The 17,154-nt window shown below is 54.6% G+C and overlaps 1 protein-coding gene across 16 annotated transcripts in view; it reads left to right on the forward strand.

Annotated features, from left to right (window-relative positions):
* Positions 1–17,154, forward strand: part of LOC102437639 (E3 ubiquitin-protein ligase pellino homolog 3) — a 33,853-nt gene that overhangs the window by 12,317 nt on the left and 4,382 nt on the right. For 7 of the 16 annotated variants that reach the window (XM_023765066.1, XM_023765067.1, XM_023765068.1 and 4 more), the window contains 15 exons: positions 2,026–2,300; positions 5,911–6,000; positions 6,535–6,672; positions 7,229–7,303; positions 7,800–7,893; positions 10,253–10,383; positions 10,493–10,623; positions 10,697–10,755; positions 12,357–12,551; positions 12,731–12,843; positions 13,148–13,240; positions 14,798–14,860; positions 14,959–15,083; positions 15,197–15,317; positions 16,340–16,519. In XM_023765066.1, the coding sequence (XP_023620834.1) occupies positions 2,026–2,300; positions 5,911–6,000; positions 6,535–6,672; positions 7,229–7,303; positions 7,800–7,893; positions 10,253–10,383; positions 10,493–10,623; positions 10,697–10,755; positions 12,357–12,551; positions 12,731–12,843; positions 13,148–13,240; positions 14,798–14,860; positions 14,959–15,083; positions 15,197–15,317; positions 16,340–16,519 (1,883 nt within the window). The other 9 variants (XM_006101605.3, XM_006101604.3, XM_014467004.2 and 6 more) reach the window with 9 other exon arrangements.

Consider the following 17,154-nt stretch of genomic DNA (forward strand, 5'->3'; position numbering starts at 1 on the left):
TCATGGGCTGTGCCCCACCCAGGCCCTACTCCAGTGAGACCATCCAGACATACAAGGTGGGTCTCAGGCCCGGCTCCGCCCTGGTCAGCCTTTCTAGGTCGCAGGCGGCTTTCTCATCCGCCAGGCGCCCGCCAAGCAGCAAGAAACTGCCAGGCCCCTCGCTTCCTTGTGCTTAAAAAAATGAGGCTCAGAGATGTTTAGCGGCTGCCGCCACCACCCTTCCGGCCCATGGTGAGTCGGTGGTGGTGCCGGCACGGGTGGGACCATCCGAACCCAGGCTGCAGCCTGCTCGCCGGCAGCCGGTGTGTTCTGCTGGGAGAGCTTGGCCGACTCCAAAGAATCTCCACCCACTGGCCATCGAATCCAGCGAGGGCGGGGGAGCCGCGTCCTCCCCGTGGTGCAGGCTTCCACCTGCAGAGAGCTGAGGTCGGGAACCGGGAAAACCCCAAAGGAGATCGGGTCGGGGCTGTGTGTGGGGCGGGGAGTGGAGATCCCTGGCGCTCCGTCGGCTACACCATGCCGCCCCGCCCGGAGCGGGGACCTGGTCAGCCCGGTCTGCCGGCGCCAGGCCGCGGCCAGGCCCGCCGCGCGGGTTCCCGCCCCGGCGCGAGCACCACCTACGGACAAAAGGCCAAGGCCGCAGGGTCCCCACCCCCAACCCCCGCGCGACCCCAAAGCACCGGGAAGCGGGCGGCCGGCAGGCCGGCGGAGCACGCCTCGGCGCTCCTATTGGCTGGAGGTGACGCCCATCTGGGTCCCGAGGCCCGACAATTGGCCGGCGGGGGAGGAGTTCGCGGAGCCCCAATGAATGGGGGAGCCGGAAGCAGGAAGTGAGTTTGCGATCGGAGCCGCGGCAGCAGGTGAGGCGCGGCGCCTGGGTGTCGGGTCATAATGTGTCATCCTCGGGGGACAGGGCGAATCTGGACCGGGTGCAAGACCATTCCTTTCTCCCCCCGCATCCGGTACCCCTTCTAAAGCCATCGAGGCCCCGAGCCGAGGAATGCCCCTGGCAGCAAAGGGTTAACGCCCCTTGCAGAACCTGGGCGATTGTGCTTTTGGGGCGGAGCATCGGGGCGGCCGGGGATGCTGGAGACACTTGACCCGCCAGGGCGGGAGGACGGTGTGAGAATGTTCTGGGTTGAGAGACCCCTGGGTGCCTACAGGCTGTGAGATCTTGGTAAGTTACTTGGTCTCGCTAAGCCTCAGCCTCCGTATCTGTAAAAAGTGAGTTTTCTTCCAGCGCCGAACTTGGGTGGCTCTGTAGCTCCCCCGGCCGAGCACAGGGAGAGAGCAGCAGGATGCAGGGGGCAGATCCTGCGAGCACTGAGAGAGGAAAAGGAAAAGCATTAACTGCTGTAGGTACATTCCGTCAGCGGTGACCTTATCTAATTTGCACGCCCACCTGGTGAGGTTGGGGTTGTTACCACCTTCCCCGCGCCCCCCCCCCCCCCCCCCCTTGTACAGAGGCGGAAACCGAGGCCCAGAAAAGTGAAACAGTTGACTTGATTTTAGGAGTCTGGGACTGAGCCAGGACTGGAACTGGGTCTTCCAGCCGGTAGCCTGGGGCTCTGTCCTTGTGAACAAGGGGTGAGTGGAACTGAAGAACCTGCAGGAGAATTTTGAAGGCCAGGAGGTCAGGAGGAGCGGGTAGTCAGAGAAGGATGTGGGCTGGGCGTCTAGAAATGCAGGTCTCTGCTTCTGACCCTTCCCTTGTGTTGTTGGGCACAGCTCCTAACCTCTCCGGGCCTCAGTTTCCCCATCTGTAAGACTAGGTAGTTGGATTCAATATTTAAGGCTGAGGGGCCACAGGCCAAATATGGCCCACCAATGTATTTTGTAATTTCCCTGGGTGAGTCACCTAACCTTCTTGGAGCCTCAGTGAGCATATCTGGTGAATGGGTACAATGGCATTTCCTTCCTCATGGGCTTTGGGGAGAATTAAATGAAATCATGCGAGTGCAGAGCCAGGGGTGCAGTTGATGTGGTGTAAATGACAGCTGTGATGATGGCAATGGTTCTCAGCAGGACCCATGGCGGACACCCAGTACATCCTGCCCAATGACATCGGCGTGTCTAGCCTGGACTGCCGCGAGGCCTTCCGCCTGCTGTCGCCCACAGAGCGCCTCTATGCCCACCACCTGTCACGCGCCGCCTGGTATGGAGGCCTGGCTGTGCTGCTGCAGACCTCCCCGGAGGCCCCCTACATCTATGCCCTGCTCAGCCGCCTCTTCCGTGCCCAGGATCCGGATGAGCTCCGCCAGCACGCCCTGGCTGAGGGCCTTACCGAGGAGGAGTACCAGGTCAGTTCTTTCAGGCCAACCTGCATTTCGTAAATGGTCTCTGAGTGTGAGGGACCAGGAAGGAGGGGGATAAAGGTCTTTCTCTCTCTTTGGATCAAGACCCAAAATTACAAATACTGGAGCCTCAGTCTTCTCGTTTGCAAAATATGCACAAGGGTAGTCTATACCTCTTAGAGTTGTGGTGACCTGCCTCCAAGATAAAGTTTGGCTGCAGTGATTGTAACAGGATTGTGAGTAAAGAGAACAGCTGGAGATTCAGAGATGGTAGAGGAATGAGGCCAGGGTAGGAATCAGGTCTGTGTGTGGACCAGTCCCTGGGCAAAATATTCTTCCTGTCCCTGGTTTTTGTTTGTTTGTGGGTTGGTTGGCCAAATAATACATGAATGCATTCTTAATGTATTGCAGAGATCACTCATTCTCAGTGTCTTTCCCAGAGGTAACCACTGAGGACAGCCTTTTCAACCCTCTGTACCACAGACTCCCACAGACTCCCACTCTCAGTTCCTTATTTTCTCTTTTACATAAATGAGATCATTTTCTCTGTGTTCCTCTGAGCCCTGCTTTTTTCACCGAACACCATGTCTTGGAAATTTTTCATGGGATACATAGAAATCCACCTCATTCTTTTTTATTGGCTGCGAAGCATTCCACAGCAGTGTACACTATAATCAATATGATCTTTTCTTTATTGCTGGACGTTAATTGTTCCCAGTTCTATAAACAGTACCACAGTGAGCATATCTGTGCACGTGGGTGAGTAGGATCTATTTCTAGGAGTAGAATCGCCAGGGCAAAGACTCGGTACAGTTACCGTTGGTCGGTGCTGGTAAGTCATCTTCTAAAAAAGCTTCACCAAGAATATATGAGGCTGTGGCCTGTGTTTCTAGATGTAAAATAAAGGGGTTGGATTGCTTATCTCTGAGCTGAGGCCCAGGCGGTTTCTTCTATCTTTTTCAACCTTTGTGTAATCACGTCCCATCTCTAGGCCTTGATTCACTCATTAAAAGAGCTAAAAGCTGGGGAACTGCTTATAAATGGAAAAGCGCTGCTCAAGTACTCCTATTTCCGGTGGGATTCCTTTGTTTGTAAAAAGCAGAAACTCACCTCAAATAGACTTAACTGAAAAAGGAAATCATGACTTCTAGTTTCTGGCCCGGCATGTAAAGAGCTTAGAAGTCTCCAGTCTGTCCTAATGACAAGCTAAAAAGCTGGACAAACTGAAAGTCAGCAACTCTTCTTAGATCACTGGGTAAAGTGAGGTCACAGGGCAAACTCTTGTTCCCCAAATTGGAGAGAGGCAGGCAGGACAGAGAATTACAACTTATCAGAGCAAAACTTCATGAGCAGAAACCTCCACTGGAACCAGTGCTGGGGGAGAAAAACCTGAGCTGAAATTGGCGACTTGCTCAGTGTGGACAACTCTGAGCTTTAAAAACTCCAGAGGGACCCAGTCATATGGAGGGGGGGGGGGTGGGAGGGGGATCCCCACACTCTTGGAGATTTTACCTCCAGGATCTTGACCTAGTTCTCAGAATGAATCTCCGAGGTAAAGCCCCTCGTGGTTCCTGCAGGAGGAGGAGAGAAGGAGCCATTTTTGAAATGTGCTAAACATTCTGTTCTTAACACTGCCCTCAGGAGAAACTGTTTAGCCAGAGCCTTATGGAAGGGTTTTGTCAGAACATGACTGACCTGGGGGAAAGGAAATAACTGGCTCCAGCCCACTCTAGCCATCCCGTCCCACCCAAGAGGGAGTCAGGGACGTAGAACTGTGAAGCTCATGTGAGGTTCTCAGTCCAGAGGCAAAGGCTCACTGAAAGACAGACCTGCCTGGCCCTGTGGCGTCAACCTATGAACCAGAAAGTCACGGCTGGATTCCGGGTCAGGGCACATGCCTGGGTTGCAGGCTCCATCCCCAGTAGGGGGCATGCAGGAGGCGGCCGATCAATGATTCTCTCTCATCATTGATGTTTCTATTTCTCCCTCTCTCTTCCTCTCTGAAATCAGTAAAAATATTTTTTAAAAAGCAAAACAAAAAAACAAGTCAGACCTTTAAAATAAATAAAAATAAAAAAAAGTAAAAGACTGAGACCTGATCGTGGGACCATAGAATGCTTTCCCTGCCCCCAAACCTACCACCACATTCCTGAAGCCCTCTTTACAGCAAGCAGCTCCTTTTAGCTAGTGCATCATATCTGGCTATCAAGAATAAATTTACAAAACATACCAAAGGCAAAAAACATGGGTTGAAAAGACAGAGCAAACATCAGAACCGGACTCAGATATGACAGGAATGTTGTACTTCTCAGATTAGGAGTTGACGCAACTATGATTAATATGTTAAGGGCTCTAATGGATAAAGTAGACCACGTGGAAGGAAGATGAGCAATGCAAATAGAGGTGGGAATTCTAAGGAAGAACCCTGGGCAGACTCTGCTGAAGCTCAGAAACACTGTAAAGAAGAAGAATGCCCTTGAGGGGTTCATTAGGAGACGGGACCCTGCTGAGGAAAGAATCTCTGAGTTTGGGGATATCTCAATAGAAACCTCCAAAACTGAAAAGCAAAGAGAAAAAAGATGGGGGTGGGGTGGGGTCAGAACAGAATATTCGAGAACTGTGGGACACCTATAAGAGGCATAAATTTATGTAATGGGAATATCAGAAGGAGGAGAGAACAGAAGGAAATCGGGAACAATAATGACTGAGAAATGTGTCGCCAGTGGACCTGTTTTGCAGGAAATGTTCAAAGAAGTTCTTTAGAGAGAAGGAAAGGATATAGGTCAGAAACTCATCTCTACATTGGTGATGTAGGAAGAGCATTGGAGAAGGAATAAGTGAAGGTAAAATAAAAGCTTGTTTTTTCTGATTCTTCATGGATCTAAGAGAGAGCAATTTGTTCAAAATCATGGCAACAGTGTATTCAATTACATGTGTCTGTCTGTATGTAAATAAAACGTACGTATGTTACGTATAAGTGAGATAAATGACAACAATGACACAAGGGAGGGAAGGCGGGAATTAGGATTATTATTTTTTTTTATTATAAGGTACTGCTACCACCCAGGAAAGCGTATAGTGTTATTTGAAAATGGACTTGGGTTAGTTGTAAATGTATTTTGGGTGAAGGGAGATGTGAGATTTGGGGCCGGAGGAAGGGAGACTGTTTTGGGCCAGCAAAAGCCATAGAGTAGATGACCAATACCGCTCCAGCCCTAACAGTGGATGCTGCCGGTGCCAGCTAGCTGCCGGCCAGGTTGGGGGCAGAGGACAGCAGGTTTGCTGCACAAGGAGGCGGTGTTTAAACTGGGCTTTGAGGTCATATGGGATGGCCACAGGTGGCTGAGAGGGTGCTGGGCATAGTGGGGACAAAGGTGGGTGAGCACCTGGATATGTTTGGGTGCTGCTGAGACCAGTTTGGAGGGACAGTGGGTGTGTGAAGATCGGTCTGTGAAGGTATGTTGGGGCCAGGTGGGGGCCTTCCGGGACCTGGGTCCTGCCCCCAGATTTCCCAGCCTCACCCATACTGGTTCCTCTGGGTGTTACCATCTCAGGAGGGAACTTCCCCGGGTGGGGCGGCTGTGCCTCCAGGTGTCTGATGCCCACCTCCCCCCAGGCGTTCCTGGTCTATGCCGCGGGGGTCTACTCCAACATGGGCAACTACAAGTCCTTTGGCGACACCAAGTTTGTGCCCAACCTGCCCAAGGTGAGCTGAGGGGGGACTGGGGAAGGTCGGGATTTTGGGGCCAGTGGGGTGGGTTCGGGGCCCTGAGCGGAGCATCCACCCTGTCACTGCCATCTGCATGACCTCGGTCAGCCACCCAGCCTCGCTGGGTGCTGCAGCCTCCTCCTGGCCGTGCTGACCCAGGGGGTGGGCGAGGGGAGGATGTGGAAGTGCTCTGGGAACTCTTAGGTGCTTGCAAAAACGAAGCCTGCTGGCACGGGGAGTCCCTCCCTGGGACTGGGGCTCGGGCCCACCTGGGGCCAAGGCAGCTGTTGCACCAGGGCTCCCGGCCCCTCCCGTGCACACGAACTGCCTGGCGATCTTATAGAAATGCAGCTTCTGGTAGAGAAGTCTCGGGTAGGGCCCGAGGCTCGACGTTTCTCGGGCATTGCCAGTGCTGCTGGCCCATCGGTCGCTGGGGGTCTTATGTTGTGGGATGAGAGCTTGGGGTGATGTGGAGGCTCCAGGGGCAGGTCTGGGCAGTGTGGCCAGGCCAATGGACTCCTTCCCCGGCAGGAGAAGCTGGAACGCGTGATCCTGGGGAGTAAGGCCGCTCAGCAGCACCCAGGAGAAGTCAGGGGCCTCTGGCAGACCTGCGGGGAGCTCATGTTCTCTCTGGAGCCGAGGCTTCGACACCTGGGGCTGGGGAAGGAGGTAAGACTCCCCACCACACGGGAGTGGGGGGCTTCCCTTGAGGCCAGCTGGTGTGGTACGGAGAGAGAGGCTGTGGGCTCTGCCTTGCACTCATGAGGCAAAGCTGCTCCCCCCCTCGGGCCTCAGTTTTGCCAGCTGTAAAATGAAAAGCAGCTCGGGTAGCATGCTTTCTGGCACCCTGGGGTGCTGTGTGCAGAAGGAGGGAAGGAGAGAAGAGCTGAGGGCTGGAGGGAGCTGCGGAGGGAAGGAAAGGAGGGGGTTCAGGCTTCCCGTCTCTTGGGCGCTGCGTGGGGTGAGCACATGGCAAGCCGTGCAGTTGGGCCGGCCTGTGAGAGGCCGGAGCAGAGCTTCGGGTCTCTGGAGATGGGCCTCTGCTTCCTCTGTTGTTTGATTTACAGCTTTTTCCCCTGGAAAGAGATGGAGGGGACAGGGTGGGGGCTGCTGAGGAGATGCGGGAGGCCTGGGGCTGGAGAGGGGGCGCTGGGAAGAGGTTCACCAGCCGCCCCTGCAGTCCCCGACCTCCGCAGCTCCTTTCCATCTGCCCCCTCCCCCACAGGGCATCACCACCTATTTCTCTGGGGATTGTACCATGGAAGATGCCAAACTGGCCCAAGACTTTCTGGACTCACAGGTTTGGGGAACTTGGGTTAGTGGTTTGACGGGGGGCCCCCTCACCACTGGCACTTACTCCTGGGTCTCAGCTTGGGTCCTTGATGCCCCCACCCCACCCCAGGCTGAAGGGCCTTATGACAGCCTCCAGACAGGTCGAGGCAGAGCATCAGAGCTGCTGGGGAGTCCCATGCGGGGTTCACCTCCCGGCTCAGCAGCTATGTGCCCCGTTCCTTTGCCTGTGAAATGGGCCCTGCCTTGCGTAGCCCTGGGTTAGCTGTCAGGCGGTGCTTGGCACAGTTGAGTCAGCGCTTAGTAAAAGTTCGTGCCCAGGGTACTGAGCAGAGCAGGAGCATTTCCCCGCTCTCTCCCCTCCCAGCCAGCTCGGGCAGGTCCCCCCGAGCCCCGGCCTTTGACCCCGTATCTTCTGTCCTTGGTGTGACTGGCTTTCCCTCCCCCTCCCCCGCGGCCCTCTCTGGACTTACTTTCCCTCATACCCCTGCCCTGGTCTTTTCCAGAACCTCAGTGCCTACAACACACGGCTCTTCAAGGCGGTTGACCAGGACGGGAAGCCCTGCTACGAGGTGCGCCTGGCTTCGGTGCTTGGCACAGGTGAGCTCCTTTCTGTATTCTGTACATGGGGATGGTGAACACACTAAACTGTGCTTCCAAATATCTCTCAAGGTACCCTCAGGATAAAGCCCAAGGCCGCCTCTACTTTGTTATTCAGGACTCTTTGGTTACAAGTGAGGAAATCCTTCAAATTTGTCTAAACCAAAAGGGGACTTTACAGACAGGGGTAATTAAGAAGCCCAGAGTAGGAAGGCTTTGGGCACAGCTGGCTCCAGCTGCTCAGACAGTGATCTCAGAAAATTTCTCTCTCCATCTCTTGGCTGGGCTCTTTTTAAAAATATATATATATATTTATTGATTTCAGAAAGGAAGGGAGAGGGAGGTAGAAACATCAATGAGAATCATTGATAGGCTGCCTCTTGCACACCCCCTACTGGGGATCGAGCCTGCAACCCAGCATGTGCCCTTGACCAGAATCAAACCCGGGACCCTTCAGTCCACAGGCCGACGCTCTCTCCACTGAGCCAAACCAGCTAGTCGGCTGGGCTCTTTGACTTCATCCTCAGCTGGCTGCTCTCATAGGTCCTGCTGATACTGGACACGAAAGGGTCCGAGCTGCCCGCTGCTACCAGAGTCATATAAGTAGAGACGAGGATGAATCTTTATGGTGCGTTTTATTAATCAGACAGCCGGCAGCCTGAGAGAGCGGCAGGTGCAACACCCTGGAAAGACCGCGCGCTCGGACATTCATTTCAGACAAGCTCTTGTGTCGGGTTCGTGGGTGGGGGACAAAATCTGAAGTTAGTGAGTGTCCAGGGTCTGCCTTTCATCGTCCTTGCAAAGGTCAGGCCCGGAACGCTGTCTTCCTCCAGACAGGCCCTGTCTCCAGGGCCTGTTCTTCCTCTTGCGACACATCCTCCAGTTTCCCGGGTCTGTAAAAAATAATAATAATAAAAAATCTGCTTTACAGTGAGTAGATATTAAACAACTGTTCTATTAAACAACTGATTCTATTTTTATTACGTGCCCCTTCCCTATCACTGCTAGCCACCAGTCTGGTCATTTCAGCAGAAGGAGGGTCCTTTTCTCTCAGAATTTCTTCATAAGAATCTGGGAGTTGTCGAGTAAGACTCCCTCCACGTCCCGCGTGGAGTAGGGTTCGGTATCTGAAAGAGGGGCTGCACACAAATGAGAGAAAAATGACACGAGATAATTTTGAAATATTGGGGGACCAGGCGGGCAAGTCCGGAAGGACTTCCACCGATGCTCAGGCTGCTCCAATCTTTTATTGAGCTTGGAGTAGCCCTTGGGTAAGGAGGTTTCAATGACACACGCATTAGCTCATCAGTAGACAATTTCCAGGAATAGGCAGGATATCTGATCAACAATAATAAACAAGGATCTACACAAGTATCTAAGGAATTCAGTGAACTAAGGTGGGGATGATGCTTTAGTTACCATTATCTAGATTAACTGGGTGGTGTCTAAATTAACTGGGTGGTGCACAGCCCTGACCTTTGCTAGGACTTCAAAGGTTACTAGCTTTTGGGGGTCTCTGTCTATACTCAGCTAGTGAAGACAATAAATGGTTTCCTGCAGGGAGTGACACTAATTTCTCTATTTTGGGTCCCATATTTATCTGTGAACCAATTCCTGTAGTCAAGGGCCAGGTCCCTGAGTGGGTAGATCTGGGTGCCAAGCCTATCTTGGAGCTAGGCAATGAGGTCAGCTCCTCCCACCTGAACTGGAGGTGGTAGTGGTGTGGGGTTCTCAAAGGAAAATTGGGGTCTGTTTCCCGGGGATGTTTGTTACACAGCAACAGATAACTGATACACTCAGGCAGCCTGACACCAAAGCCACACTTTTAAACTATGGTGCCATAGTTTCCCCATCTATAAAATGGAGATAATAATTTCCCTTTCCCCCCAGAATGGCTGTGAGGCTTAAATGAGAAGCCACATGTAAAGCTCTTAGAATATTTCATGTTATATAATATGTCTGTATATATTTTTTAATCCTCACCCGAGGATATTTTTCCGTTGATTTTTTTAGAGAGAGTGGAAGAGAGAGGGAAAGACAGAGAGAAATATCGATGTAAGAGAAACACATTGATTGGTTGCCTCCTGCACTAGCCCTGACCAGGGAGGAGCCTGCAACCAAGGTACATGCCCTTGACTGGAATCGAACCCGGGACCCTTCAGTCCACAAGCTGACGTTCTAGCCACTGAGCCCAACTGGCTTGGGCCATAATATGTCTATTTTTGAAGATGCAAGTTTATACTCATTTCTGTAGGCAATGGGCAGCCACGGAAAAGCTTAGAATAAGTGTGTCACGGTAAGAAGCCTGCTGGGTGTCCTACACTCGCCTTTTCCCTGAGCGATCCCCCTTTCCCCTCAGAGCCTGCTCTAGACTCCGAAATGACTTCCAAGTTGAAGAGCCACGAATTCCGGGGGAGCCGTTTCCAGGTGACCCGGGGGGACTACGCGCCCATCCTGCACAAGGTGGTGGAGCACCTGGAGAAAGCCAAGGTAGGCCTGGCGGGGGTCGAGGTGTGCGGGCTCCAGACCCTTCTGGGCAGCTAAGGGGGGTGGGGGTGGGTGGGTGGCCTGAGGCTGACCAACCTCTTCTCACCCCCAGACGTATGCGGCCAACAGCCACCAGGAGCAGATGCTGGCTCAGTACATAGAGAGCTTCACCCAGGGCTCCATCGAAGCCCACAAGAGGGGCTCCCGCTTCTGGATCCAGGACAAAGGCCCCATCGTGGAGAGGTGAGGGTCCGGCCTTCACCCGCCCCGCCCTCCTGCCCACCCCTCCTCCATCTCTGCCCTTCTCTCCCCCCAGTTACATCGGGTTCATCGAGAGCTACCGAGACCCCTTTGGTTCCCGTGGAGAGTTCGAAGGTAACTTCTAGGAGGCGGGAGGTCAGACTGGAAGCCCTTTCCCTGTGTCCTCTGAGGCGTCTCCCCCTTCCCCTTGGCAGTAATAATAACACTGACAAGTGCCAGCCGTGATGATGTACCCTGTACAGGGCGCTTACCTGTATTAGCTCGTTTAGACACCATTATCCTATGAGGATTTCCACCCTCACTTTACAGATGTGGGAACTGGAGCACAGTAGGTGGGTGGCCGAACCCAGGTGCCTTGGCTCTGAGCCACTTGGGTGCTGCCTCTGGTGTCTGATCTGGACACAGGCTCTGTCTGTTCCAAGCCTGGCTTTGCTACTCAATTAACCCCACCTCCGAGCATCAGTCACTCCCTCTGGGTGTCAGGGGAAGGGAGAGATATGCTCAGCACAATGCCAGGCACATAAAAGTGCTGGGTGGTTGGGAGCATAACTGAGAACCTGACTTGGCTGCTGCTCTCCCAGAGCAGGTGGCAGGCTGCCTCGGCCCCGTGCCCACACGCTCCACAGGACCCGCCTGAGGTTTTAGACTTGTTTCTGCCGAGCTCCTGGACGTAGAGTCTGGAGCATCCAACTGCCAAAAAGCCAGAGAGATTAACTTGGGAGGAGAGAGGAAAGCCCCAGCAGCCGACAGGGGGCTTGATCTGAGCCCATAGATCCAGGCCCCGGACAAGGCGTGCGGGATCAGGCAGGCCGGGGGCCGGAGCGGGAGACAGGTGTGCACAGCCACAGCTTTCCTGCCCGGGTCCTGATCCACCAGGCCTGCTCTGAGGGCTGAAACCCCAGGGCCTCCTCGCAGCCTCGAGCTCAGAGGCCGCCCCCATTTTTTATGTAACTCATTGTGGTTATTAGAAAGGTAGTCCATGTTCATGGCCAACAATTTTGAAACTACAGAAAAAAACTGATTGCACCCACCCCAAGGTTAAAATTTGGAATATACTTTTTGTCTTTGACTTTTCTATAGGGCTATACATGTTTAAACACATATGTGTGTGTGTGTGTGTGTGTGTGTGTGTGTGTGTGTGTGACTTTAAAATCCATGCTTGTTGCAAATAATTAGAACAATCCGGAAGTCTGTAGGACAGAATGTGAAATCTCTCCTTTACTGCCTTCGCCTCTGTCACTCCCTCCAGAGGTCACCACAGTTCAGTTGGTGCGTGAGGCTGCTGAGCAGAATGGCTGGACTGACCTTGTTAGATAGGATGCAGTTCGAGTTCCTGACTCAAAGCAGCGTTTACAAAATTGCACATTTCCAGCTGCTCTCGCCATGCAGGACCGCGCACAGCTCCCCAGAAGAGCACCTTTTTTTTCGCTCCTGAAGTCCCTTCCACTGGGAATCTGATCTCTCTCCCCCTCCCCCTATGTACTCCCACAAACTCCTTTAAGATTCTTCTCAGTTGTTACCCAGCGAAGCGCTTCTCCCCAGTTCCAGCCACCCCAAGCAGTGAGCAGGCAGGGTCACTGCTCTCCCCAGTGGCCAGCGCAGGGTTCTTGCGTGCAGCAGACGTGCACTCCATGCTGAAGACCACGGGTAGAGGGGTTGAGGGGGGCGAGGACCCCTCCCAAGCCCTGCCAACCCGCAGCCCCTCTCCCCCGCAGGCTTCGTGGCCATGGTGAATAAGGCCATGAGTGCCAAGTTTGAGCGGCTGGTGGCGAGTGCGGAGCAGCTGTTGAAGGAGCTGCCCTGGCCCCCAGCCTTCGAGAAGGACAAGTTCCTCACCCCAGACTTCACCTCCCTGGACGTCCTCACCTTCGCTGGCTCCGGCATTCCTGCCGGCATCAACATCCCCAACTGTGAGCTCCCCCAAGGCCCCAGGAGCCTCCATTTAGAGTCTCCCCCTCCTCCTCCACACTCGCCTGGCCACCATTGCCCTCCTCAGTTCGCCGTCCCAGCCTGTTGCCCTTGTCTAGATTCCTTGTCTGTGGCCCTTAACCTTTGCCCCTTCTCTCCGGTTCCCTCCTGCCCTCTCCAGATGACGACCTGCGGCAGACAGAAGGCTTTAAGAACGTGTCACTGGGGAATGTGCTGGCCGTGGCCTACGCCACGCAGCGGGAGAAGCTCACCTTCTTGGAGGAGGAAGACAAGGTGGGCACTGGCAGCCGAGAGGCAGGGCCCGGGGAGCAGCCAGCCTGGTGCAGGGTCTGGGAAAGGGCACCGCTTCTCAGCCGTGTGACCTGTGACTTCAGAGCCCGTGTCCTTACCTGTCAAGAAGGGGAAGCAGTCCCTTCCTCCTGGGCTGTTGCAGGATGAGATGGGCGTACGGTGTCCATTGCGGAGCCTGAGGTGTCGTAGGCCTTTACCGAACGTGTATCATGCTGGGCCCTCGGCGTGGCAGGCTGTATGGCCGTGGTGGGCCGTGGACAGTGTGGGCCTCTGATTGTCTCGGCAGGACCTGTACATCCGCTGGAAGGGGCCCTCCTTTGATGTGCAGGTGGGTCTGCACGAGCTGTTGGGCCACGGCAGCGGCAAGCTCTTCGTGCAGGTAAGGACCTGGCCGGTGGGCCCCGGGCACAGGCCTACAGCTCCCTTGCCCCTGATCAGGCCTCAGGGGTGAAGCTGCTCCAGTATTTGCCTTCAGGGGCTTTGGGGCAGGTGGCGAATATGACCCCTTAAGCAGCGAAGTCCCTATCTCACCCTCCCCCAAGATGTCCCAGAAGCTCCAAGGATTGAAGAGGACCCGCAGGACAGTCCAGCTGAGGTCCCCCCCACAGAATCTCCCCCACAGGAGGAATTGCTGGGCTCCTGCCAAGGAAGCGGCCCTGAGGGTGGGACTCCGGCCACCTTGGAGACAAAGAGGCTGGCAGGGGACAGTCCCTGATGCTTCTGGTCCTGAGGCTATAGCGCTGTCCATCTCTGTAGTGCAGTTCCTAGAGCTTGTACCCTTCAGGTATGGTAGGGAGCCACTTCTCCCCAGAGCAGCCCCTTCCTGCCAGCTGCTCAGAGTGGCTGCAGCCCCCGGGACGCCCACTCAGGGAATGTACAAAAGACAGAGGCTTTCTCGCAAGCTGAGAGATGCCCAGCACAGAGCTGCAGAGATGAGAGAGCTGGAGGGGATGGGTGAGAGCATCCGAGAGTGTGGGCTCTAGGTTGGGCTTGCTCCCTGTGGGTGGGGCTGCCCACTGAATGGGGAAGATAGAACCAGCGCTGGGTCTTGGGATCTGGGCCTGGAAGTCAGGAGGATTCAAAGAGCAGCTGGTGAGAGTAGCAGGCTGGTGTCAGGCCTTGTCTGGGCTTTGAAGTCACAGGGAAGTAGGAACAAATGTGGACAGGTCTGTTCTCCTCACTGAGCCTCAGTTGACATGTCTGTAAAATGGGATTCCTGAGCCCTCCTATGTGGGCTGTTGGGAGGAGTCACAGCAAAGCCTGGGCTTTCCTGGCACACAGAGGCCCTTAGCAAATGGGTTTGTAATAAGAACACATTATTAGGAGACAGTGTGCCCAGGGGTTGTGTGCTCTGATGCTGTTTCGGGGACCTTAGTTTCTGAGCCTCAGTTTCCTCCTCTGTGAAGTGGGGTAATAATAGAACCTTCTTCGTAGGGTGGTTGTGAGGATTGAAGAGATAATGCATGAAAGATGCTTAGCACATGGACAGGACAGTGAGGGTGATGCTTGTTCGAGGTAGAAGCACAGGTGCTGGGCTCTGCCAGCCCGGGGAGCCGGCGGGGAGCCGGAGGGAGGAGCAGCGGGCTCTCTGGCCCACCCACCGGGACACCTCTGCTGGGGTCTGGAGAACCACGTTCGGGTCTTCACATGACGGGGCCTTCAGCGTCCTCTCCCTGCCTTGGGGCAGTGGCCCTGGTTCTTCCACCTCCCCGGGGCTCTGAGGGGGCAGCGGGTATCACAGGACCCAGGTTTGGAGGCAGCGATGTGTCGATGGACCTGCTGCTCCTGCTGTCCGCTCATGGCTCCACAGTCGTTTTTCTGGGCCACTTATCAGGTTCTTGGAGCCCAGGCCTGAGGACCCAGACCTGGGCATGAGCACCTTCCCCCGCCTCGCCCCCTCCACCCCCCCGGCCCATCAATGACCCTTCTCTTGCAGGATGAGAAAGGAGCATTCAACTTCGACCAGAAGACAGTGATCAACCCAGAGACAGGGGAACAGGTGAGGGTGGCCTCGGCGGAGCCCCAGGGTGCTGGGAGGGTGGGCACAGGTGGGGTGACAGCCATCCTTAAACCGGCTTCCTGGGTCTCCCCTCCCAGATTCAGAGCTGGTACCGGAGCGGGGAGACCTGGGACAGCAAGTTCAGCACCATCGCCTCCAGCTACGAAGAGTGCCGGGCAGAGAGCGTGGGCCTCTACCTCTGCCTCCACCCCCAAGTGCTGGAGTACGAGCAGCAGGCGTGGGGGCTGCCTCCTCTTTGGGCGGAGGGGGGCCCGCAGGGAGGGCAGGGCCCCGGCCGCCTCCGACCCCCCTGCCACCGCCCTCTCCTGTCCCCAGGATCTTTGGCTTCGAGGGGGCCGATGCGGAAGATGTGATCTACGTGAACTGGCTCAACATGGTCCGGGCTGGGCTGCTGGCTCTGGAGTTCTACACCCCTGAGGCCTCCAACTGGAGACAGGTGGGGCCCTGGGGGCCCTCAGGAGTGGGGGAGCCCGAGATGGGGACCAGGATCAGGATTCTGGGTACAGGGAGGGGATAGTCTATGAGGCACATGAACTGGGTTTAATCTCAGACTCCACTGCGTCTGGGGACAGGTCACGTCAGTGTCTTGTGAAATGGGAGTAATGAGCTCCCTGCCCACCTTGGAGGGAATCAAGTGAGATGGCTTTACTGCGACTCCTAATAGATGACTAGCTTAGGACTTTGTGCCAGGCCCAGTTCTAAGCCCTTTACATGAATTAACTCATTTGTCCCCAGTACCAACCCCGGGAGGTTGGTACTATTATTACTGTCATTTCAGAGATGAGGAAATTGAGGCCCAAAGAGGTTAAGTAACTTGCTGGTGAGTAGCAGAGCCAGGGTTCAAATCCAAGCATCTGCCTCCAGAGCCATCAGGCCTGACTGCTCGGGTACGAGATGTCCTTTGGAAATAGGCTAAGCAGTAGAATGTTTTAAAAAGTCAAATAAGTATGCTTGCAGGAGGCAATATTATATCATCGAAAGAACACACATTTTAGAGTCGGGAAACGTGGGTCTGAGTGAGTCCTGGCTCTCCCTTAGCAGCTGTGCGACCCTGAGCAAGTCACGTGACCTCTCTGGGCCTCTGTTTGGTCATCTGTGAATTGGGAATAACGATGCCCTCTCTGCCCCTCTGTGGAATGCAAACAAGATTGTGGAGGAGAAAGTGCTTGGGGTCCGAGTGGTGAGGCTACTGCTCTCACAAGGGCAGAGGCCATGCTGGTGGCCAGGGGTGCACAGGTCCTGCCTGGAAATGGCCTCCGTGTCCCCCAGGGCAGCCTGCCCTCCCTTATGAGCAAAGGAAGGAGGGGGCATCTGAGGGAAGAGGAATAGGCAGGAAAGAAGAGAATACAGTAAGGATAATTGACAATGAGCAAGAACTATATATCAGGTCTTGGATCGAACACTTACTATATCTTACCTCAGGGCTACAAATGACTCCGTTCTCCCTGGCCCCTGCAGGCCCACATGCAGGCCCGGTTTGTGATCCTGAGGGTCCTACTGGAGGCCGGCGAGGGACTCGTTACCATCACTCCCACCACGGGCTCCGATGGACGTCCGGATGCCCGGGTCCGCCTTGACCGCAGCAAGATCCGGTCAGTGGGCAAGCCCGCCCTGGAGCGGTTCCTACGGAGACTCCAGGTAAGCGGGGGCCTCTTGCCTCGGAAGCCCCTCCGGACTCACCCTACTTCTCCGCCCGATTTCCCGTTTTGCAGATGATAGGACTGGCTTCATAGGCAAGCCAAAAGGCTCTACAGACGAGTTGTTGAAATTAATAAGAGAGTTCAGCAAGGGTGAATAAAGTCCCAAGAGGATTTTTCATGGAACTTGACAAGCTGATTGTAAAATTTGTTTATTTATTTATCAATCCTCACCTGAGGATATTTTTCCATTGACTTCTAGAGAGAATGGAAGAGAGTGGGAGAAACAGAGAGAGAGAGTTCCATTGACTTCTAGAGAGAATGGAAGAGAGTGGGAGAAACAGAGAGAGAGAGAAACATTGATGTGATAGAGACACATTAATTGGTTGCCTCCCGCAGGCACCTGGTCAGGACAGGGGATCGAGCAAAGTGGTTAGGGCTGATAGTAAAATTTAGGTGGAAGCACAGAGGACTATGAATAAGAGCCGAGGCACTGCTGAAGCAGAACGGGCTGGGAGACTTGCTCCCAGATATCAAAATTTATTCTAAGATTATTGGGTTCAGTGTTGCCCTGGGGCAGCAATAGACACGCTGACCAGTGGAACAGAACCAAGAACCAGGCCTCGACTGTTTGGC

The sequence above is a fragment of the Myotis lucifugus genome, unplaced genomic scaffold (assembly GCF_000147115.1).
Source record: "Myotis lucifugus unplaced genomic scaffold, Myoluc2.0 scaffold_373, whole genome shotgun sequence".
NCBI lineage: Eukaryota > Metazoa > Chordata > Mammalia > Chiroptera > Vespertilionidae > Myotis > Myotis lucifugus.